Source organism: Epargyreus clarus, unplaced genomic scaffold (genome assembly GCF_041222505.1).
Source record: "Epargyreus clarus isolate Ecla_fem2 unplaced genomic scaffold, WU_Ecla_fem_2.2 ptg000033l, whole genome shotgun sequence".
NCBI classification, from domain to species: Eukaryota; Metazoa; Arthropoda; class Insecta; order Lepidoptera; family Hesperiidae; genus Epargyreus; species Epargyreus clarus.
In genome coordinates, this window is record NW_027332238.1 from 5,703,779 (window position 1) to 5,728,935 (window position 25,157).

General features: G+C 40.8%; 1 protein-coding gene across 1 annotated transcript; it reads left to right on the forward strand.

The window, feature by feature from the left end:
- The first annotated feature begins 6,278 nt into the window (after positions 1 to 6,278).
- On the forward strand, positions 6,279 to 20,823 carry LOC140755346 (uncharacterized). Its single transcript, XM_073090541.1, has 14 exons — positions 6,279 to 6,284; positions 6,497 to 6,671; positions 7,284 to 7,379; positions 8,354 to 8,554; positions 9,931 to 10,020; positions 10,559 to 10,765; positions 11,570 to 11,689; positions 12,894 to 13,061; positions 15,690 to 15,836; positions 16,469 to 16,588; positions 17,374 to 17,502; positions 18,276 to 18,416; positions 19,934 to 20,062; positions 20,740 to 20,823. Exons 1-14 carry the CDS (start codon positions 6,279 to 6,281, stop codon positions 20,805 to 20,807), a joined length of 1,797 nt encoding a protein of 598 aa, XP_072946642.1. The 3' UTR covers positions 20,808 to 20,823.
- The last annotated feature ends 4,334 nt before the right edge of the window (positions 20,824 to 25,157 follow it).

The following is a 25,157-nucleotide window of genomic DNA, read 5'->3' on the forward strand; positions in this document are numbered from 1 at the left end:
TAGGGCCCCTACAGAATAGTCCCTCGGCGGCATATCGCGCGAACAAACGGGTGCCGAAAGGCCGCTAAGCCACGCCCTCAGCCTTTGTTGCGCCGCGCGACGACGAATAAATACGACTTATACGACACGTGCGTTGTGCAAGCAAGCCCTTCGTTTATCAACAGTTTCGAGTTTTATTTTGCGCGGGAATAATAAAAGTTGTAAATTGGTCGAAGAAATAGTTTTATTCTATTAATTCAGTAGAGGGATAACCTCAAATAACAAGCTCTGACACCTGTCTACTGAACCAAAATTACAACAATCATACGTATTTTTTTAAAATATCAAATTGTATTAATTAAAAACTAATCTAATTTAGTAGTAGTAGTACCTAGTAGATTAAGTATCTAGTATTAACATAAAAATCATTGTAATTGTCTTACCTTTCGGAGTTTCCAGGCAGTTTAAAAAATGTTATATCTGGATGTGTTATTGACGAATTGAAGCAACCAAAAACAACACAATATAATCTATAACTTTTCTTCGCCATATTATTCTTGAGACAACAAAATATCTTACAAAACCGTCACATCACCCGCTCGTCACCGTGGCACATTCACGAATGTTCGTGTACCGAGTTAGTACCGGCCCGAGGCGAGTAGGCGTGGCTTGCGTTTCGTGCGTTTGTATGAAGATAAAATACTGTATATCCTTATACTGTGGTTCGGCCTCGGTAAGGGATGTGCGACCGGTCGTTCAGCTATATATACAAGAGATTCCAGTTACATACTGTGGATTAAATAAATAAATAAACGCTTTCTACACTCACAGCCCCACACTAGGATTCCCTGTATCGTGGGTGCCATGGACACACATTATTTATTATTATTTAAGAAAATGGCAGTGATAGCCTAGTGGTTAAGAAACGCGGCCTCTCGATCGAGGGGTCCGAGGTTCAAATCCCAGGCACGCACCTCTGATTTTCAAATTTATGTGCGTATTAGAAATTAATTATCACTTGCTTAAACGGTGAAGGAAAACATCGTGAGGAAACCTGCATACCTGAGAGATAAAAATCTTAAAGGTATGTGAAGTCTACCAATACGCACTTGACCAGCGCGGTGGACTATGGCCTAATCCTTCTCATTCTGAGAGGAGACCCGTGCCCAGCAGTGGGACAGTAATGGGTTGATGATGATGATGATGATTTAAGAAAATAATGTTGTTTAAATGAAATTTTTTGTTTGTACGGCAAATAAACGATACTCATAATTTTCATAATACAACACCACACCAAAAGTACATAGTTCAGCCAGAAACGACCTGTCAGGAATGCATTCTCTCAGCGGCCAAAGTGATCTTAATAATGTTTTCAAAATAAAATAATCAGATTGGTATTCTGATAAAATTAGTTGATTAGCACCATCTAGTGGTCTATTTAGGAATTATTTAATACGCCAGTTTAGGATGATATAAAATAGTTTCAAGATATTTATAGATGTCGCTAGCTGTCTTCATGCTATATGATGTATTAGTTCCAAATATAATTACAGATGTCGCTATATATTTTCTTTTATAATATAAGGGTAGCAGACGAGCATGCAGTCCACCTGATGGTAAGTGGCTACTGCCGCCCATGGACATCTGTAATCAACCCCAGATAGGATTAAACCGGAAACCGGAACACAGCAGCGCCTAACACTGCTGTTATTAGGTAGAAATAGGTGTGGCGGTGGTGCCGCCGGAGTCGAACCATAAAAGGTTCTACCACCTTCAAAAACATTTTTACTTAATAGAGTCGTTTTCGACTCTACTAAGACTAAAGGTCGGCCACAGATGCGCCGCTACCCCTGAGGACTAAGCTGGAACGCCTCGGAAAAGTCTGTCTCCCTTACCACACCCTTCAAACCGGAACACAGCAGTGCCTAACACTGCTGTTATTAGCTAGAAATAGGTGTGGCGGTGGTGGATAGCGATTATATAGGGGTAGATAGCGATTATTCGGGTCTCGAGGGTACTCACTCTCTTTGCCCGGGCAAATTCTCAAGGGGATGAATACCCCCCGGACTTTTAATATTCTTTCATAATAGTATAATAAAATCCATCCCTTCTACGAAATTAAGCATAATTGTTTCACCCTATTTTTTTTTTATAATATAAGAGTAGCAGACGAGCATGCAGTCCACCTGATGGTAAGTGGCTACTGCAGACCATGGACATCTGTAATGAACCCCAGATAGGATTAAATATTCCTACCTGAGGTCGGCCACAGATGCTCCGCTACCTCTGAGGACTAAGCTGGAACGCCTCGGAAGAGTCTGTCTCCCTTACCACACCCTTCAAACCGGAACACAGCAGCGCCTAACACTGCTGTTATTAGGTAGAAATAGGTGTGGCGGTGGTGCCGCCGGAGTCGAACCACAAAGGGTTCTACCACCTTCAAAAATAGGTGTAGCGGCGGTACTCGGTGGTTCTACCACCGAGTACCGCCCACTACTGTCTACCCACTACCTACTACGGTTCTACCTTTACTACCTACTACCTACCCTACCAATCTGAAAAAAAAAGAAAAAAGTTCGCAAATGTATGTGAAGTCTACCATTACGCACTTGGCCAGCGCGGTGGACTACGGCCTAATCCTCATTCTGAGAAGAGACCCGTGCCCAGTGGGACAGTAATGGGTTGATTACCTTTTTTTTTTGTTTTTGTTGATTTTTACCGCACTAAAACCCCCCCGGTGGCCGTCCTCGGCGCTTGGTGAAGAACTCCGGGATCTCCGATGGAACACAACCGGAGTCCTCCGAGCGCGATGCCCCAATCGGGCTCTTCCCTGGGGGAGCAGTTTACGCTCCTCCCACACACCTAGTGTTTACAACGGTATGCGGTCACACACACCGTTGTCCTTCCCGGGGTTACTTGCTGGACGGTTCGAGCTCCCACCCTTGCCGCCCGCAACCCCAGAAGCCCCCTTTTAGTCGCCTCTTACGACAGGCAGGGGATACCGTAGCCCTATTCTAGTCCCGAGACTACAGGGACAATGGGTTGATGACCTACTCTACCTTATGCCACCCATAACTAAAGGGTTTCTGTAATGATGGAGATATCACGTTACTTACGAAACTTATAGACATTATCTATATTATTATTAAGCCATAGACGTATTCGCGCACCTGCAAACACTAAATGATAAGGTTACAGAGTTATAAAGGTATAGACCGACTTAGTAAAAATCGTATATAAAAGATTAAATAAATACTTTAAATACTTTATGTTTTTTTTCAGGCCTTCAGGGCCAAATCCGAAACTATAAGGATTAGCGAAAAATGCTGAAAGGAGTTACGAGGACAATTTTTGACAAAAACTAAAACTAATGATGAAAGACGAATGATTTAGATCCTTTAAAAATCTATCCCTAGTCGGAAATCGAACGAGTTCATTAAAAAAACACACAATTTTATTCCACAATTGGATAATGTCACTTATTAAGGATCATATTGTGGGAAGAAATGATAAGCTAAAGGAAAGGCTCATCTAAGAAATAATACATTTTCATTTACTCAATTACTCATTTTTAATAATATAGAATTAATAGACGAGCATGCAGTCACCTGATGTAAGCTACTGCCGCCCATGGACATCTATAATTCCCACCTGAGATCGGGCACAGATTTGCCGCTACCCAGGAGTAACCTGGAACATCTCGGAAACCTTTTGAAGGTGGTAGAACCCTTTGTGGTTCGGCTCCGGCGGCATCACTGCCACACCTATTTCTACATAATAACAGCAGTGTTAGGCGCTGCTGTGTTCCGGTTTGAAGGATGTGGTAAGGGAGACAGACTTTTTCGAGGCGTTCCAGCTTAGTCCTCAGGGGTAGCAGCGCATCTGTGACTGACCTCAGATAGGAATATCTAATCCTATCTGAGGTTGATTACAGATGTCCATGGGCGGCAGTAACCACTTACCCATCAGGTGGAATGCATGCTCGTCTACTACTCCAATAATATATAAAAAAAAATGCAGTCACCTGATGTAAGCTACTGCCGCCCATGGACATCTGTAATCAACCCCAGATAGGATTAAATTCCTATCTGAGGTCGGCCACAGATGCGCCGCTACCCATGAGGACTGAGCTGGAATGTGTCGAAAAAATAAGTCTCCCTTACCACACACTTCAAATCAGAACACAGCAGCTCTTAACACTGCTGTTATAACAGAAGTAAGTGTAGCGGTGGTGCCGCCGGAGTCGAACCACAGAGAGTTCTACCTACAAACAATAGAAAGAAAAAAAATATTCGGCAAAATATACAATAAAGCACTACTAAAAATTAATTACACTACCCATAGATTAGTAAAGATTACTCACTCCTAACAAGAAAATGTACCCAGTTTTGAGAATTGAAATAGTTGCGTAAAAAAGTTTTGCCACGTCTCCGTAATAAAATGTCCCTAAAATATTTGAAATAATTATTTATTTATTATGTAAATTCATGTAAATTACGCAGTGTTAGTTATTTATTCGTAAATTTTCTCTAAAAATGTTTTTATTTGTCAAGAATTCAAAAAAAGAACTTACTATAATAAGTTATTTGCGGCTTCATTCAATTTCAAGGCGGCGAAGTATCTTTACTAATCTATGGGCAAAATATACAATAAAGCACTACTAAAAATTAATTACACTACCAAAAACTTTGTTTTTACAAGTTTATTTTGGGTATTAACATATTTATTATTTGCTAAAAAGTTTCTTCTTAATATAAACTTATTAATCGTTTATTATTCTACCTTGTCTAATCATTCGCACACCTGCACTAATCACCAAATTATTGATAGCTTATCATATCTATAATTACTCAGATGTTCACTGACTCAATCTTTAAAGTTTAACTATGTATTCGTGTGTACATTTAGTTATTAATTATAATTAATTAGAATAATCGTTAAAAATGTTAAATAAAAACGTGCTTATAATAGTCGGTAAGTCATATTTATGTCATTATTCTATTAGAATTTACAAATGGTAAACTATTACTTATTCGCATATTAATTATATTTACAAATTCTAACTACTTATAAATTTATACGCAATATACTTATACTAATATATAATTATTTTAAACAAAAACAAATAAAGCTTAAGGTAATATAAAAATTTAACGGTAAGTTAGTTTTATTGTAGGTACCTTTTAAAAGTAAACGAATTTGGAGTATTTTTCTGCTTCACAATGTTCTAGATTGAAACCTTTCAACCTACTTAGGCCAATTAATAATCAACCTATCCTTTGTTTTGCATTTGAAGATCGAATTTTTACAATTTCCATATAGAAGACAGTGTCTTTTGATCTTTGGTTGACAAATATATTTGGTAAATAACAGCAGAGTTAAGCGCTGCTGTGTTCTGGTTTGAAGGGTGTGTTGTAAGAGACATACTTATCCGAGGCGTTCCAGCTTAGTCCTCAGGGGTACCGTATCTGTACCCGACTTTAGGTAGGCGGTATGTGTGGTCGCATACCGTCGTAAACACCAGATGGTGTGGGAGGAGCCAAAAGTGCTCCCCCAGGGTAGAGCCCGATCGGGGCATTGCGCTTGGAGGACTCCGGTTGTGTTCCCTCGGAGATCCCGGAGTTCTCCAACAAGCGTTGAGGACGACCACCGGGGGGGTTTTAGTGCGGTAAAAATCCCACATAACCCGACGTCGCTCCCACGTCGTCGGGTACCTTTTGAAGGTTTCCCCATCGTAAACAAAAAAAAAAAAATGTAGGAATCTATTTGGGGTTGATTACAGATGCACATGGGCGGCAGTAGACACTTACCATCAGGTGGACTGCATTCCCTACATCCTTAGGGCTGATATATTTACGGCTTGATAGATTTTAACATATGAGGTGTCGTTGGATTCGTTTCAGTTGTGGCAGCGACATAGGCTATATTTTTAAATAGTTTAAAGGTGGTAGAACCCTTTGTGGTTCGACTCCGGCGGCACCACCGCCACACCTATTTCTGCCTAACAACAGCAGTGTTAGGCGCTGCTGTGTTCCGGTTTGAAGGGTGTGGTAAGGGAGACAGACTTTTCCGAGGCGTTCCAGCTTAGTCCTCAGGGGTAGCGGCGCATCTGTGGCCGACCTCAGGTAGGAATATCTAATCCTATCTGGGGTTGATTACAGATGTCCATGGGCGGCAGTAGCCACTTACCATCAGGTGGACTGCATGCTCGTCTGCTACTCTTATATTATAAAAAAAAAATAAAATAAAAAAGTCGTTTTCTTTTTCTTTCTTTAATAATTATCTAGTTATAGAGATCGATGTCGGTACCGCTAGATTGACACTTTTATTTTTATAAATACTACCGTAAATACAGTTTCGAGGTATTCGAACTTAGTCCTCAGGGGTAGCGGCGCATCTGTGCCCGACCTCAGATATGAATCTAATCCTACCAGAGGTTGATTATAGATGTCCATGGGCGGCAGTAGCGTAACATCAGGTGCACATGCTCATTTACTCTCAATGAAATAAAATAAAGATTTTTTTTCATATTTTTTCAGCTATTGGGCTTGTGTCGCAACCAGCTCTCGCTTTGTGGTCATGTAGGTCTGATCTAGACTGTGGGAGTCTTGGAGGAAGTGTGTGTGAGGGTGGAGCATGCGTCTGCCCAGCTGGCACGCAAGCGGTGCTTGGCGGCACGGTGTGCGCCCCAGGTAAGTCGTCTATACATTACATTCGGGCACCGATGTTCCTTTTGGGCACCGATCTCCTTACAAAGTAAGAGCTGTTAGGCCATAGTCCACCATGTGGTTAAAGGTGGTAGATCCCTTTGTGGTTCGACTCCGGCGGCACCACTACCACACCTATTTCTGTTATAACAGCAGTGTAGCGCTGCTGTGTTCTGGTTTGAAGGGAGACATACTTTTCCGAGGCGTTCCAGCTTAGTTCTAGCGAATATTAGCAGTTTAACTGTTTCAAAGTTTTCTATTTTTTTATAATAAAATTAAGTAGTCATTTTTAATTAAAGTTAGTAAAAAAAAATAAGTTCAAATAGTTTGGGCAACTACTTTACACTGTTAGCAATTGTGTCGTAATATAATAAGGTTTTTTTTATCAATTTACATTTCCTCTACCTGAATAAAATAAAAATAGGATTCCAGTATTTTCTTTTTTGTCTCTCAAAAACGAAAAAGTTTTAGATGGCACATTGTAATATCATACCAATCAGTAATTTATTTTTTTATTTAATGTAATGAGGTGATTAATAACCTCTTTAAATATATAATATGGTGTGTACATACATTTTGTATGTGTTTATATTTCAGTGGCACCTTACCACACATCTACTTGCCTTGAAGATCACCAGTGTATACGGATGTTCACTAATTATCAGTGTCGAAGAGATGAAGGTGCTTCTAATGGTATGTATCACATTATCTGGCTTTAACAATCATCATCAACCCATTACTGTCCCACTGCTGGGCACGGGTCTCCTCTCAGAGTGAGAAGGACTAGGTCATAGTCCACCGCTGACCAAGTGCGTATTGGTAGACTTCACATACCTTTAAAAACTTTTTTTAAGATTTCGCAGGTGTGCAGGTTTCCTCACGATGTTTTCCTTCGCCGTTTACGCAAGTGATAATTAATTTTAATACGCACTTAATTTTGAAAAATCAGCGGTGCGTGCTTGGGATTTGAACCTCGAACCCCTCGATCAAGAGGCCGAGTTTCTTAACCACTAGGCTATCACTGCGTTTTTACTCCGATTCGAGGTAACTTCTATATTCCGATTTAAAGATGTGGTTAGGAAGAGGCACTTTGGGCGTTCCATACCCCGTGTAATCTGGGGTTGATTATAAATATCCATGCGAGATGGGGCAAAGACCTGCCATTAGATTGACTGCTCCCTTACTATTTCTGTAACATAATAATTTGCCAAGCACGAGTCGAACTCGCACATGGAGGCTTCCGTACCACCAAATGTTCATTATTTATTACTTATTTTTATTAATTTTATTAAAATTACTATACTAAAATATGACAAATTGTTCTTATTTGTTATTATAATAGCAGTGAAAAAAAATGTAGAAATTTCAACAGCCTTCCTAGTTTTAAGAGTTTTACGGTTTAAGAGTAAGAGCGAAAAATGCCGAAAAATACAGGTTACATGTATGGAGACCCCTTTTGATATTCAGCTTTATTTTATTTTTAGTATTTTTTGTTATAGCGGCCACCGTTATGCATCCGCTGTAAAAATTCAAGTGTTTATCTATTACGGTTCCGCAGATAGAGCCCGGTGACAGACGGACAGACGGACATACAGCGAAGTCTTAGTAATAGGTTCCGTTTTACTCTTTGGGCACGGAACCCTAATAAAGTTTTTTATTCCTTTCAGGCACCTGCCTCTGCCAACCTGGACACCACTTCTTCCAGGGTCGCTGTTGGGAGACCAAGGATTATGGAGAACGGTGCACCAACCATGAGGAATGCCTTGGCACTATTCGGGACATCAACAGTTTGAGATGCGCTGACACCTGTGGCTGTGCTGAGGGATTTTACCAAAGACAAAGGGGGGAATGTAGAAGGGCGGCTTATAGTGAGTTGCGTGGGAACTATACTACTAACACTACACAAAGAAAACAATAATTCCTTTTTAATCGACTGAAGGAAATGTTTTTCACGAGTATGTATGTATGTATGCAAGTATAGTGCGCGTAAAACTACTAGTCCGCTCTGAATATAGAAATGAATCACGTCGCCATAGCAAATTGTATGACTACATCTGCTCGCAGCAATTTCAGAGCGGACTAGCTGTTTGGCGCGGACTATAAGTACATATATTAATTTAGCAGTCTCTGAAAAAGAGTTAGGTTTTTGGCTGCAGGCTTTACCATCATACAATTTAGGTACGTTTTTTGATAATATTTCATTTTCAATTTGTGTCTGCCTGCGTTTAGGTATGAAAACAAATGAGCCACATCGCTGTCTCTGTGGTGAAAATGTCAGCCAGTTTGTCCACCACGGACTGTCTTGCCGCCGCAGTGCTGGTCGCTTGTCGCGTCATGCGTGTGTCAACGATATCATCCGAAGGGCCCTTGTTATCGTCAACGTGCCGGCTTGCCTTGAGCCGAATGGTATTGCACGTGACGATGGCAAGCGGCCCGACGGTATGACTCTCGTTCCCTGGAAACAGGGGATGTCACTTGTATGAGATGCGACTTGCGTGGATACGCTGGCTCCATCCCATATTTCAGTGACCTCGACGCATGCAGGTGGTGCGGCAGAGGCGGCTGAATCTCTGAAGCGGCGCAAATATGCAGCCTTGGGGGAGGGCTACATATTTGTGCCGTTTGCGGTAGAGACACTGGGTCCGTGGGGGCCAGAAGCACGACGGTTCTTCAAAGAAATGTCATCGCGTCTGGTTCACGTTTCTGGAGACCCAAGAGCTGGTGCGTACTTTGGCCAAAGAATAAGTTTGGCCATACAACGTGGCAACGCGGCCAGCATTCTTGGGACTCTACCGGGAGGCAGTGATTTGGACTCATTGTTTTATATTTAATTTTTTATATTTCCTTAAGTTTTAACATTTCTTTTTTGTTTAAATTATATTTTTCGTATAGGTATATTGTATATAGATTTATAGTTTGTAAATAGTTAGATAGATTATATTTTGTAAATTTAATTAATTGGAATAATATAATTTAAATAATATCATATTTTATCTTTCAAGTAAATATGTGTGTAAGTATGTGTGTATGTATGTGTGTGTATGTATGTATGTATGTATGTATGTATGTTTGTGTCATTCTTTGTTACGCTGCAGCACAAACGGCTTGACGGATTAACATATGAGGTGTCGTTGGATTCGTCTCAATTGTGGGAGTTACATAAGCTATAAGTTTACTCAATCCTTTAGTTTTTAAGTGTACAAATTTTCTAATTATCGAAATAATGTTGATACTTTCTTTCTAGATATTGGAGATCGCTGTGTCTTGGATCAAGATTGTTTATTCCTTGACGGAGCGTGTGACACATCTACTTTTACCTGTTTCAACAGTACATGTAAGATAACTAGCTATACTAATATTACAAAGAAGTAAAGTTTGTAACTTTGTTTGTAAGGAAATACTGAATCGATCATGAAAATTCTTTCACAATCATAAAGCTACACTATTCAGGAGTGCTATAGGCTATATTTTATTATGATTGAAAAAGAAGTTCAGAGATAAATAATGGCATATGTATATCAAGTCAGCGGAAATTAGGAAAGATGTGATGCTTTACCGGCGTGCGCTAACTAAATGGTTCGGTATAGACGAACATACGAGTAATGTTTATCAAAAATGTTGTTCTCTATTAGTTCTCACAACATAATTGCACCACAAAAATATAATTAACGACCAACGAAGTGCCAAAGGTCGGCTAGTTAATTATAAAATACTACCTTGCAGACTAAAAGAGCGGACTAGAAGTTTGGCGCGGTCTCTACCTTTGATTTGAAATTTGAGTCCCTCGAATGGGCGGTTGTTTCGTAACCACTAAGCTATGACTGCTGTATATGTATTATGAAATAATCCAACTCTATTTTTACCTGCCTTAGACGTACCAGAGCCAGAAGAACCGGAAGAATCAGAATCCGAACCGGAACCGGAAGTAAGACACAACAAAATGGCGGCGCCCAAGATGGCGTCGTATGGCGCTGTGTGCGGCGCCGGCAATCCGTGTGACGGTTCACTCGTGTGTGCGTTTGGCATATGTGTGTGTCCTATCGGATATTATGCAGGGGAAAGTAATCTATGTTTAGCAGGTATTATAATTATTGATTCTACTTAAGTAAAACTTATATCATCTTCAACCTATTACTGTCTCGCTGCTGGGCACGAGTCTCCTCTAAGAACGAGAAGGATTAGGCCATAGTCCACCGCTCTAGCGGCTTAAGTTTGGGGAAGGGGCGGTCTGCCCCAGGCCTCCGATCCTGGGGGGCCTTTTTTTTTTAACAGGAGTATCAGACGAGCATGCAGTCCACCTGATGGTGGCTGCATGCTCGTGCTCGTGGCGTGAAGTGGCTTGTGCCGCCCATGGACATCTGTAATCAACCCCAGATAGGATTAGATATTCCCACCTGAGGTTGGCCACAGATGCGCCGCTACCCCTGAGGGAGGACTAAGCTGGAAAGCCTCGGAAAAGTCTGTCTCCCTTAACACACAAAGCAAGCCTCCAAGCATAGTTGCTAAAAAAAGGCCACCGAATCACAGGCGAACTTTTACACTAAAAGCTTCCATTCCACTTTCCGCCCCGGGCCTCTGACGACCTTAGTCTGCCAGTGGTCCACTGTGCTGGCCAAGTGCGCATTGGTAGACTTCACATACCTTTGAAAACTTTTTTTTAAGATTACTCAGGTATGCAGGTTTCCTTACGATGTTTTTCTTCACCGTTTTTTTACAGGTGACAATTAATTTCTAATACGCACATAACTTTTAAAAATTAGACGTGCATGCCTGTGATTTGAACCTCAGACCCCTCGATCAAGAGGTCAAGTTTCTTAGCGACTAGGCTAGCATTGCTTATTTTTTAATTATTTACTGAATTTGAAAAAATACTTATTTTTCAGAATTAGGCTCCCCATCCACGGAGCAACAGTGCGTGGGGCTTTTCGCGATGGTTATCGACGGTATTTGCACGTGTCCAGCAAACTTTTTCTTTGAGGAAAACATGAGGGATTGTGTCAAAGGTGAGTTTTGTACCTTTTTTTATAATATGAGAGTAGCAGACGAGCATGCAGTCCACCTGATGGTAAGTGGCTACTGCCGCCCATGGACATCTGTAGTCAACCCCAGATAGAATTAGATATTCCTACCTGGTCGGCACCAAATGCGCCGCTACTCCTGAGGAAGCTGGTACGCCTCGGAAAACTATGTCTCCCTTACCACACTTCAATCAGAACACAGCAGCGCTACACAGCTGATATAACAGAAATAGGTGTGGCGGTGGTGCCGGAGTCGAACCACAGAGAGTTCTACCTTCAAATACTTTTAATTTGTCTTATTACTTCGTATGTATGAGAGATGCTGAAATTTGTCATACACATTTGGTTTGGATGACAACTTGAAGGAACCCTTTCTGCGACTCCAGCACCACCGTCACACCTATTTCTGTTATAACAGCAGTGTAGCGCTGCTGTGTTCTGGTTTGAAGTGTGGTAAGAGACATACTATCCGAGGCATTCCAGCTTTCATTCAACTTCAGGTAAAAATCTAATCTTATCCTGGGTAGCTTACCATCAGGTGGACTGCATGGTCGGAGCTACTTAAGTACAAAAATAATCTTAGGAAATAAATATGAGGGATAATATAGGGTCACTAACTTAAATATTGACTTCAGTGGTCATGACTCCTGACCTTTCCGTACGCCACGCAATGTCGCGTTCATAATTAACATTTAAGGATTAATTAATTATTATGTGTTCTGTAACGTGCTTCGGGTTGGAATTTTTAGGGTTCCGTACCTAAAGGGTGGAATGGAACCCTTAATTAAGCCTATTTTTTTATAATATAGGAGTAGCAGACGAGCATGCAGTCCACTTAATGGTAAGTGGCTACTGCTGTCTATGGACATGTGTAATCAACCCCAGGTAGGATTAGATATTCCTACCTAAGGTCGGCCACAGATGCGCCGCTACCCCTGAGGACTAGGCTGGAACGCCTCAAAAAGAATGTCTGAATCTGAGTGCGTTTAACACTGCAGTTATAACAGAAATTGGTGTGGCGGTGGTGCCGCCGGGGTCGAACCATAGAGATTTTTACCACCTTCAATTCAACTTTAGGCAGGACCTTTTCTATATGCTTGCACGTCCACAAGCAGTACCTTACCCTTATCAGGTGGACTGCTCATTGCGACTTCGAAAAGTCAAATTTTAATTTTAATTTCTCTTTCAGTGGCTCGCTTTATAACCGACGCGTGTATCAGTGATCTAAGTTGCCATACTTTTGGAGTTGCCTCCCGGTGTGGCGAGCCCCGCCCGCCCTGGCAACTGCGGTCTTGTGAGTGTGTCCCGGAGTTGGCTGTGTGGGACCGCGAGCGGAGTATGTGTCGGCTGTTCGCTGGTGAGTGGGTTAGGTTAGGTTGGAATAAGATTTCGGCAGGAGTAGAGGTAGCATCGGAAATATTACGCTCTACAGTCAATTACTACTAAAGGTGTAGGCCAGGCTGTACTGAGGATGCTGTTCATCCGGTGTTAGAAGTCTGGACGGTTAGACGTCATGGGTCACGGACCTTTCGGTTCGAGCAGGTACTTTCTGCAATGTCTACCTGTGTTTTGGACAGTACCTATTCTGTATTACCGGAAGAGAACCAACTGCCCAACGTCACCATTATAGTTGCAAGGAGGGTAGCGCGTACCTTGGAGGAGTGTCCAGATTAGGAGTATGTGTCGGCTGTTCGCTGGTAAGTGGGTTAGGTTAGGTTAGGTTGGTTATTTGAATAATGACGCGTGGCGATGAATGTTATGAAGGAGTGTAATGGACCCACAACCAGCTAAGGTCAATGACCTTGTGCGGCGGTGAAGGCTATGAGAGTGACGGACCCACAACCAGCTCTATCTAAGGTCAATGACCTTGTGTGTCGGTGTTGAAGGAGTGACGGACCCACCGTACCCTCGTGCCTCTGTTGGTAGTTTGGAGTTGCCTCCCGGTGTGGCGAGCCCCGCCCGCCCTGGCAGCTGCGGTCGTGTGAGTGTGTCCCGGAGTTAGCTGTGTGGGACCGCGAGCGGAGCATGTGTCGGCTGTTCGCTGGTGAGTGGGTTAGGTTAGGTTGGAATAAGATTTCGGCAGGAGTAGAGGTAGCATCGGAAATATTACGCTCTACAGTCAATTACTACTAAAGGTGTAGGCCAGGCTGTACTGAGGATGCTGTTCATCCGGTGTTAGAAGTCTGGACGGTTAGACGTCATGGGTCACGGACCTTTCGGTTCGAGCAGGTACTTTCTGCAATGTCTACCTGTGTTTTGGACAGTACCTATTCTGTATTACCGGAAGAGAACCAACTGCCCAACGTCACCATTATAGTTGCAAGGAGGGTAGCGCGTACCTTGGAGGAGTGTCCAGATTAGGAGTATGTGTCGGCTGTTCGCTGGTAAGTGGGTTAGGTTAGGTTAGGTTGGTTATTTGAATAATGACGCGTGGCAATGAAAGTTATGAAGGAGTGTAATGGACCCACAACCAGCTAAGGTCAATGACCTTGTGCGGCGGTGGTGAAAACTATGAACGAGTGTGATGAACCCACGACTAGCTAAGGTCAATGACCTCGTGTGGCGGTAGTGGAGGCGTTGGACACATCGTACCATCACACCTCTGACGTTATAAATGAGTGTAATGTACCCACGACCAGTTAAGTACAATGACCTCGTGTGGTGGTGGTGGAGGACTAACGGATCCATCATACTACCGCACCTGGTGGTAGTTTGTAGTAGTGTCCCGATGTGGAGCCCCGCCCGCCCTGGCAGCTGCGGTCGTGTGAGTGTGTCCCGGAGTTAGCTGTGTGGGACCGCGAGCGGAGCATGTGTCGGCTGTTCGCTGGTGAGTGGGTTAGGTTAGGTTAGGTTGGAATACGCTTTACAGCGCCGTGTACTCAAGTTGCAGTGAGCCTCGACCTCTAGCTGCCGGCTGTGGTAAAAGATATGGTCGAGAGCACAAGGTCATATAAAAATGTCATATACTTCTTCGAGGAAGTTATCCCACAGAAGGAGGCTACAAAGAGAAACGACAGAAACTCTCAGACCTTCCTATCCAGAGCCAAAAAAACGGGAGTAGGAAACGGGCTCCTCATGCTTTTCTCCTACCCCAAAAACGGATGAATAAGCGTAGGACACGAAGGTTTCCACGTCAAAACCAACATCAGCCTCGAAGTATCGCGCATCTGTAAGATGAGCGGATGGGGTAGCTCCAGCTCCATCCCGAACCGAGATGGGCCCGGACTCGGGCAAATGCTGGGAACAGGGTCGAGTGCTACTAGCGTATCCGTGGTCCCGACAAAGGGCGTACAGAGAAACACCGTGGGATTTTAGCTGGTAGTCATATCCTCTGCGCTGTCCCCACGGCTGAGAGAAATCCATGCAACTATCCCCACGTAAAGAAAGCTTAGGTAAGGTTAGAAAAAGCCAAAATCTTAAAGTAGTAATAGCCAGCCTAGCACGCCCCTCTGATTTTTCAAAGTTATGTGCGTATTAGAAATTAATTATCACTTGCTTAAACGGTGAAGGAAAACATCGTGAGGAAACTGCACACCTGAGAGATTTTAAAAAAGTTTTCAGGGTATATGAGGTCTACCATTACGCACTTGATCAGCACGGTGGACAATGGCGTAACTCATTCTGAGAGGAGACCCGTGCACAGTAGTTGTTGATTACGGATGTCCATTAACGGCTGTTACATACAACTTACCATTAAAAATAATAAAAAATACAACACGTTCTACACTCACAGCCCCCCACTAGGATTCCTGTATCATGGGTGCTATGGACACACACAGAGACAAATATACAAACACCCAGACCCAGAAACAGAAACCTAAATTCACCATTTATATATCTGTCTGGCCGGGAAACGAACCCGGGCCCTCTGCACGTGAGACCGGTATGGTGATCGCTCCGCCATACGTGTCGTCGCGTATTCGTTTGCGATTTCCATTTAACAAAAGTAAAACGCACAAAATATCTCCATCTCTCTTTCCCCAAGGTATCGGAGAAGCGTGTGAAGTGGACAGCGACTGTCTGGCCGGTGAGCTGGAGATCCAGTGCAAGCAGGATGATGACGGCAATGGATACTGCGCGTGTCCTGACGACTTGGCTGAGTTCGAGGGGCTTTGTATTACAGCTGGTTTAGGTAAGATTTCGTTTTTACTGTTTAACTTAACGATTAAGCAGACGTGCTACCTAATGGAAAGCAGTCACCGTCGCCTATGGACATTTGCAACACCAGAGTCGCCAATGCATCGCCGGCTTTGAAGGAGAGCTCTTTATGCACCTTTTTTGAAAAGCACTATATCATAGCGCTCCGGGAACACCTCAGGAGGAAGGAAGATCTAGTTTGTTCTACAGTTAAACAATTCTGATGGTAGAACCCTTTGTGGTTCGACTCCGGGGGCACCGCCACACCTATTTCTGTTATAACAGCGGTTCGCTGTAGCTAGTAGCGCTGCTTTGAAGTGTGGTAATAGACATACTTTTCCGAGGCGTTCCAGCTTAGTCCTCAGGGGTAGCGGCGCATCTGTGGCCGACCTCAGGTAGGAATATCTAATCCTATCTGGGGTTGAATACGGATGAGAAATAGGTGTGGCGTTGGTGCCGCCGGAGTCGAACCACAAATGGTTCTACTACTTTCAGTATCTAGTAACATCTCCCACAGTCTCTTTAATGATCCGTTCTACACCCTCTCGTCTTCTTAATCTTTCTATTCAATCTTTCTTTCTTCACGTCTTTCCAATTATCTATCTATTTCTTTTATTATCTTTATAGAGCTCGGTGACGCGTGCCAAGTGAGTCAAGAGTGCACAGGGACCAACAACACAGTGTGTTACAATGGAAGATGTACATGTGATTATGGATATCAGGCAGCTGGCAATTTTTGTGCACCTAGTAAGTGTCGACATCTTCTTTATATTTCTGTTTTATGGATGATAAAACAAAAAGACTACTGGTGTGGTCCCGCTGCTCTTCAAGAAAAAAGAAAGATACAACACTCACACTACACAGATGCCCTGTGTCAATGGTGTCATGGACACACACATGAACAAATACACAAGACCCACACCCAGAAATAGAAGTCTAAATTCATCATTTAGATATCTGTCTAGCCGAGGATCGAATCCGGGTCCTTCTGCGCCTCAGAATGATATGGTGACTGCCAGGCGCGATTGCAGCATCAGATTTGGGTTGTTGGGTCACAGGGGTTGGTTAAAATAGAGCACCTTTTTCTAACGCGTTTTAAATGTATATTTATTGTAATCTCGGAGAAGAAGCCATGCAGGGTTGAAGTTTTCCAGCTTTTTTTTATCAGCATTTATCAGCAATCGGATTTTTTGTTTTTATAACTAAGTAGTTAACAATTCGTAATACGAAGTATGTGTATTTTTTTTATAATATAGGAGTAGCAGACGAGCTTGCAGTCCACCTGATGGTAAGTGGCTACTACCGCCCATGGATATCTGTAATCAACCCTAGATAAGATTAGATATTTCTACCTGAGGTCGGCCACAGATGCGCCGCTACCCCTGAGGACTAAGCTGGAACGCCTCGGAAAAGTATGTCTCCCTTACCGCACCCTTCAAACCGGAACACAGCAACGCCTAACACTGCTGTTATTAGGCAGAAATATCCATGTTGGTGGTAATTTTCTTAATAATTTGTGTGTACGTTAACAGTTATTGGAGGCACGTGCTCAGAAGACCTAGATTGTGTGGTGGAGAACACAATATGCAGAAATGACACAAATGTACTGACCTGTCAATGTGACAGCGAATTTGTGGAATACAACGACATCTGTTGGCCACGTGAGTAAAACATGTTTATGATTTATTTATTAAGTTTTGAGATCATTTTATTTTTTAAACATAAGAGTAGCAGACGAGCATGCAGTCCATCTGATGATTTCTGCGCCCATGGACATCTGTAATCAACCTCCGATAAGATAGGAATCTCCTATCTGAGGTCGGCTACAAATGCACCGCTACTCCTGAGGACTAAGCTGGGACGCCTCGGACAAGTCTCTTACCACACTTCAAACCAGAACACAGCAGCGCTACACTGCTGTTATAACTGAAATAGGTGTGACGGTGGTGCCGGAGTCGAACCAGAAAGGGTTCTTTCACCTTTAAATTATCGAATTTAGGATAATTTTTTGGAACTTTGAAATAATTTTTCATGTTTATTAACTGGAAAATTGATGCAAATATCAATTATTTTGATGCTAAATTACATAATAGAGGTAAGTAGATTTAAATTCCGATTAAGTATATTATTTAATTATTATTTAGCTTTTATATTTAATTTAAAATATGGTTATATGTATTATTTGATTCTCTTTTTTATATTATTTTAATTGTTATAATGTTTTTGCTGTAATTATTATTGTAACAAGTCTTGAAAATAAATATTTATGCAATTTTGTGATGATTAATTCTATATTTTTGGAATTGTATAATTTTATTTTTCTAGATTTGAAATTGGCGTGGTAATGGCGTCTTCAGTTGCCATTATTAGTAAATAATTATTAAATTGTTATCTATTATTAAATCTTTTACTTTAATAAACCCTCTTTCATCAGGTGTCTCAGGTATCGGCGCGAGTTGCAACGTCACAACTCAGTGTCGCGATGTCCTCGGCGACTCTAGCGCGTGTGTCGACGGACACTGTTCCTGTGTAGAGCGACACCACTATAGAGATGGTGGTTGTTGGCCTATTACAGGTAAGTGTTACACATGCGGAGGGTAAAATTTTGAGTGTATTTGTAATGTATGGAAGCCTTTTTTTTGTTTTTATATTTGAGCCTAACGATAAAGCAGACGTGCTACCTGATGGAAAGTAGTCAACGTCGCCTATGGACATTTGCAACACCAGAGGAGTCGCCAATGCATCGCCGGCTTTGAAGGAGAACTCTTTTTGCACCTTTCTTGAAAAGCCCCATGTCATAGCGCTCTAGGAATACCTCAGGAATGATGGGTTGATGATGATAATATACAAGTAAGTGTATATTATCATCATCAACCCATTACTGTCCCACTGCTGCACGGGTGGTCTCAGAATGAGAAGGATTAGGCCATAGTCCACCGCGCTGGACAAGTGCGTATTGGTAGACTTCACATACCTTTGAAAACTTTTTTTTATATTTCTCATGTATGCAGGTTTCCTCACGCTGTTTTCATTCACTGTTTAAGCAAGTGATAAATAATTTCTAATACGCATATAATTTTGAAAAATTGAAAAATTGAAAAATATAATTGAAAAATCTGGGATTTGAACCTCGGACCTTTCGATCAAGAGGCTAAGTTTCTTAACCACTATGTTATCATTGCTACTACACTAGCACAAAATATAGTTTTTATTTTGTGACACTAGTATGTATCTATGTGTCATTCTTTGTCACGCTGCAGCACAAACGGCTTGACGGATTAACATATGAGGTGTCGTTGGATTCGAATAAATAATATTCATATTCATATAATATTATAAATAAAGTAATTAATAATATTATATGAATACTAACAAATTTGACTACATTTATTAACGAAGTAGCCATTCCTGTTATGTTAGTAAATATTATAAATTAATTATAAATAAATAAAAAATAAAAAAATAAATAAAAATTACATACGCCGATATTAATACGCAATCTGTCCTAATGCCTACCAGAGCTGGAAATTTGACAATTCCTAGTATAAATTGTTAGATTTTAATATCAATCTCACAGCGGAGTTTTGGATCAATTAAACCACTATTTATCACGCTTTTATTAGCTTGACCTGTATGTATGTATGTAACGGAATCTTTGAACTCGATTTTTACCCACTTTGAACGGTCCGATTAATTTAAAATTTTGAACACTTATCAAACACCGGTGACAATACACAATTTTAATAATTTTATCCCATTCTCCTCATCGGGATCGTCAGGGATCAGGATTAACGATTTTCCTTGTGCGATTTTAGCGTGATATTTAGTTTTTAAACTATAATTATTTAATTATATTAAATACATCTTATATATAAAATACTCGTGTCACAATGTTAGTTACTGTACTCCTCCGAAACGGCTTTACCGATTTTCACCAAATTTTATATGCATATTCAGTAGGTCTGAGAATCGGCTACTATCTTTTTCATTCTAAGTGTTAAGGATTGTTCACCCTTAACATTTTTTTATCTATATGGCAACACAACGTTTGCCGGGTCAGATAGTTTTAATATAAGTTTATTATGATTCCAGGCCTCTTCGAAACCTGTTCCCGTAGCAGCCAGTGCTTCCTGGGGGATATTACTGAGAGAGTGGTGTGTCGTAACAGTTTGTGTCAATGCAGTTTCGAGTATCCCTTCTCTGAACAACTGAATACTTGCAGTAAGTAATTTATCAACTTTTATATGTATTTTTTTATATAACATAAATTTATAATAAAAAATGTTTTAAGAACAAGCTTTTATTTGTAATGTATATAATTTTATGCCATTAATAATAAATATTTGTAATTTGTATAGTTCGCGCCAAACTGCTAGTCCGCTCTGAAGTTGTTCCGAGCAGGTGTAGTTACAATTTGCTATGGCGACGCGATTCATTTCTATATTCAGAGCGGACTAGCAGTTTTACGCGGACTATACTAATTACAAATATTTATTATTAATTGCATAAAATTATATACATTACAAATAAAAGCTATACCATAAGTGATTTTAAAAGTTTGTAAAATACACGTAACAGACGAGCATGCAATCTGATGGTAAATGGACCGTATGGCCGTATGGACATCTGTAATCAACCCCAGATAAGATTAGACTCTAGATAATATTAGATTAGGTTTAGACCTGAGATCGGCGCATCTATGCGCTACCCCTGAAGACTAAGCTGGAATGCCTCGGAAAAGCATGTCTTACCACACTTCAAACCAGAACACAGCAGCGCTACTCTGCTGTTATAACAGAAGTAGGTGTGGTGGTAGTGCCGCTAAAATATAACAGATAATGTATTTGTTAATTATTAGAAAGTTATCTTTTCTTATCTTATTTTTTATCTTTTTTCAGCATCAGACGCTTCAAAGATTACAGCGAGTGCGATCTTCATAACAATTATAACTTTATTTTTAAGATAAAATATTATATACCTGAAACTATTAATTTATTAATGAATTGTGATAAATATATAATTACTATAATATATGATTACTACCAAAAATTCGGCAGATGTTCTGTCTATGTTTTATTATTATTTAACATTATATATAACTACAAGTTAGTTATCTAGATCTATTTTTATTAAAAAAATAATCCTAAAAACGGCGGGAACTTAGTTGCCAACCTATTACTTTCTCATACTAAGCCGTATGTCATGGTCATAACATCGAAGAATTAGTTGATTAACCAAAAAATTCTGCGATGTTATGACTTATGTATAGTCCTTAAGGATTACACATAAGTCATATATTATGTATAATCCTTAAGGATTAGTCTGCCAATGTATGGAAAAAAAATATTTTCCTTTATTTTGTCATTATCATTACTTCCCAGCATTTGATCTTTATATAGAGGGAGTATTTTTTTTAAATGAACTCGTTCGATTCCCGGCTAGGGAAAACTATATTTAAAAAAAGTAATGATGCAGTTCTAGTTTTTATCAAAAGCGCTACACTACTGTTATAACAGAAATAGGTGTGACGGTGGTGCCGCTGAAGTCGAACCATGACACATTCTAACTTAAAACAGTTTAAGCAATGAATAAACCATTTACAAAATTCGCGAAAATTCGCAAAAGTATAATCCTTAATAGCATTTTAATTTTCTTTTTTGTTTTGAACTTGACGCTAGTAATATGGCGTTTGGTTCAACGAATACTATAATTAATAGTTTAATACGATTTTAATGGCTTTCACAATAAAATATTGTGACAAAATACCTAAACAATAAAGTAGTTGAAGGTGGTAGAACCCTTTGTGGTTCGACTCCGGCGGCACCACCGCCACACCTAATTCTGCCTAATAACAGCAGTGTTAGGCGCTGCTGTGTTCCGGTTTGAATGGTAGTAAGAGACATAATGATCCGAGGCGTTCCAGCTTAGACATCAGGGGTAGCGGCGCATCTGTGGCCGGCCTCAGGTAGGAATATCTAATCCTATCTGGGGTTGATTACAGATGTCCATGGGCAGTAGTAACCACTTACCATCAGGTGGACTGCATGCTCGTCTGCATTTTTTAACGGGTAAACCTTCAAAAGGTATGCCGTGGGAGCGACACGGGGTTATGTGGGATTCTTACCGCACGAAGACCCCCGGAGGCCGTCCTCGGCGCTGCGTAGAGGACTCCGGGATCTCCAAAGGAACGCAAAAGGAGTAAAACAGTTACAGCCTCGAGGTTGAAACTTGGTCTCTAGAACGAAGGGTCGGAGGTTGGAATCCCTTTGATTTTCAAAGTTATATGAGTATTAGAAATTAATTATCACTTGCTTTATCGGTGAAGTAAAACATCGTGAGGAAACCTGCATACCTGAGATATCTTTGAAAGAGTTCACAAAGGTATGTGAAGTCTACCAATACGCAGTTGTCCAGCGCGATGGACTATGGCCTAATCCTTCTCATTCTGAGACGACCCGTGCCCAGCAGTGGGACAGTAAAGGATTGACGACAGGACTTTGATAACCACCTGCGATTAGATATTCCTATCTGAGGTCGGCCACAGATACGCTGCTACCCTTGAGGACTAAGCTGGAACGCCTCGGAAAAGTATGTCTCCCTTACCACACCCTTCAAACCAGAATACAGCAGCTTAACACTGCTGTTATAACAGAAATAGGTGTGACGGTGGTGCCGGCGGAGTCGAACCACAAAGGGTTCTACCACTTTCAATATGTAAATGAAATTCTCGTGTAATTAAATTCAGATATTGTTGGTCCTAATTTTGAGTTCATTGGCTTTGAAGTAACCCCGATTTTTGTATAATAACACCACTAAGATTCCTTGTGTCGTGTTTACACAAAAGCACACAACTAAATAAATACCCAGACCCAAAGAATAAATTTAATTACATTTAGTATACGTAATGTAGACGTATAAGCAAGTTATTGTACATTGAACGCATAGATTAGTAAAGATACTTCGCCGCCTTGAAATTGAATGAAGACACAAACGGCTTATTAGTAAGTTCTTTTTTTGAATTCCTGACAAATAAAAACATTTTTGGAAAAAATATACGAATAAATAACTAATACTGCGTAATTTACATAATAAATAAATAATTATTTCAAATATTTTAGGGACATTTTAGCACGGAGACGTGGCAAAACTTTTTTACGCAACTATTTCAATTCTCAAAACTGGTTAACTTTTTTTGTTAGGAGTGAGTAATCTTTACTAATCTATGATTGAAGGTGGTAGAATCCTTTGTGGTTCGACTCCAGCGGGACCACCGCAACATCTATTTCTGCCTTATAACAGTGTTATGTACTCCTGTGTTCTGGTTTGAAGGGTGTGGTAAGGGAGACCTACTTTTCCGAGTCGTTCCAGCTTAGCCCTCGGAGGTAGCAACGCTGTAGCCGATCTTAGGTAGGAATATCTAATCCTATCTGGGGTTGATTACAGATGTCCATACAACAGTGGCTTACCATCAGGTGGACTGCATGCTCGCTTGCTACTCCAATATCTATATCTACTAGCTGACCCGGCAAACGTTGTGTAGCCATATAAATAAAAAAATGTTAAGGTTGAACAACCCTTATCACTTAGGGGTATGAAAAATAGATAGTAGCCGATTCCCAGACCTACTGAATATGCATATAAAATTTGATGAAAATCGATAAAGCCGTTTCGGAGGAGTACGGTAACTAACATTGTGACACGAGTGTTTTTTATAAAAGATTATAAATAAAAGTTATATTACGTTTATAGCACCTACTTAAACTAATACGTGAATAACAATTAATCTAGGTATATAACCTTTTTAATGGTTCAATTGACGTAAGATGCTTATCAAATTTAACAAAAGTAGTTGAAAATAAAGAAATTTCCACATTTCTTTGTTCCCGAAGTAGGCAGCGGCATTCTATAAGGGTTGGCAACAGTAATCTTATATATAAAATTCTCGTGTCACAATGTTAGTTACCGTACTCCTCCGAAACAGCTTTACCGATTTTCACCAAATTTTATATGCATGTTCAGTAGGTCTAAGAATCGGCTACTATCTATTTTTCATACCCCTAAGTGATAAGGACTGTTCACCCTTAACATTTTTTTTTTAATTTTTATGGCAACAACGTTTGCCGGGTCAGCTAGTTTTCTATAATAATATGCGAAGGTGGTATAACTTTGTGGTTCGACTCCGGCGGCACCACCGCCACACCTATTTCTGTTATAACAGTAGTGTAGCGCTGCTGTGTTCTGGTTTGATGGGTAGTAAGAGGCATACTTTTCCGAGGCGTTCCAGCTTAGTCCTCCGGGATAGCAATGTATGTATATGTGGACCTCGACTAGGACCTATCTGAGGTTGATTATAGATATCCATGGGCGATAGGAGCCCGTTTACTGTTATATTATAAAATAAAAAATTTTTCTTCAACTCCCAAAATAGATTAGTCTTACCTAAAGTGGGCCAAAGATGCGTTACTACCTGAAGACTAAATTGGAACGCCTTAGATAAGTATCTCTCCCTTACCACCCTTCAAACCAGAACACAGCAGCGCTACACTGCTGTTATAACAGAAACAGGTGTGGCGGTAGTATTGGCCGCGTCAAACTGCTAATCCGCTCTGAATATAGAAACGAATCGCGTCGCCATAGCAAATTGTACGACTACACCTGCTCGCAACAACTTCAGAGCGGACTAGCAGTATGGAGTCGACCTCCAAGGGTTCTAAGTTTATATTTACATATCGCCAACCCTTATTCAACCCTTATTCTACCCAAATTTATATTTAAATTAACAGTCAAAGCGCACGCACATAGAAGGCTTGAAAAAATAAAAATTTGAACCATTTTGAAAACGTTACAACGTTACTAACAATATAAATGAAATTAACCCTTAACATAACATACTTAAAACCTACTTTTCTTTGATAGTTCTACAAAGGATAATATTAGATTAATTAGAAACTTAAGTTACTTGGGTATAAAGACGAAAATCGAGTGTGAAGTGGGTATTCTGTCAGCACAGTTTGAACTGTAAGGGTGGCCACTCAATGGCTACTTAGTCTGAAGCAGTAGTGGTAGCCTTTTTAAAAAACTCATACGTGGGGTCCGAGGTTCAAATTCCAGACACGCCCTATTTAAAGATTTTTTTTTTAAATATAGGAGTAGCAGACGAGCATGCAGTCCACATGATGGTAAGTGGCTACTGCCGCACATGGACATCTGTAATCAACCCCAGATAGGATTAGATATTCCTACCTGAGGTCGGCCACAGATGCGCCGCTACCCCTGAGGACTAAGCTGGAACGCGGAAAAGTCTGTCTCCCTTACC

What these genes read in the sequence shown, in the direction of transcription:
- LOC140755346 (XM_073090541.1), top strand. An exon ending in TACCTGTTTCAACAGTACAT is followed by an intron (nt 10,021 to 10,558) that starts GTAAGATAACTA and finishes TACCTGCCTTAG; the next exon opens with ACGTACCAGAGCCAGAAGAA. An exon ending in TATGTGTCGGCTGTTCGCTG is followed by an intron (nt 13,062 to 15,689) that starts GTGAGTGGGTTA and finishes TCTTTCCCCAAG; the next exon opens with GTATCGGAGAAGCGTGTGAA.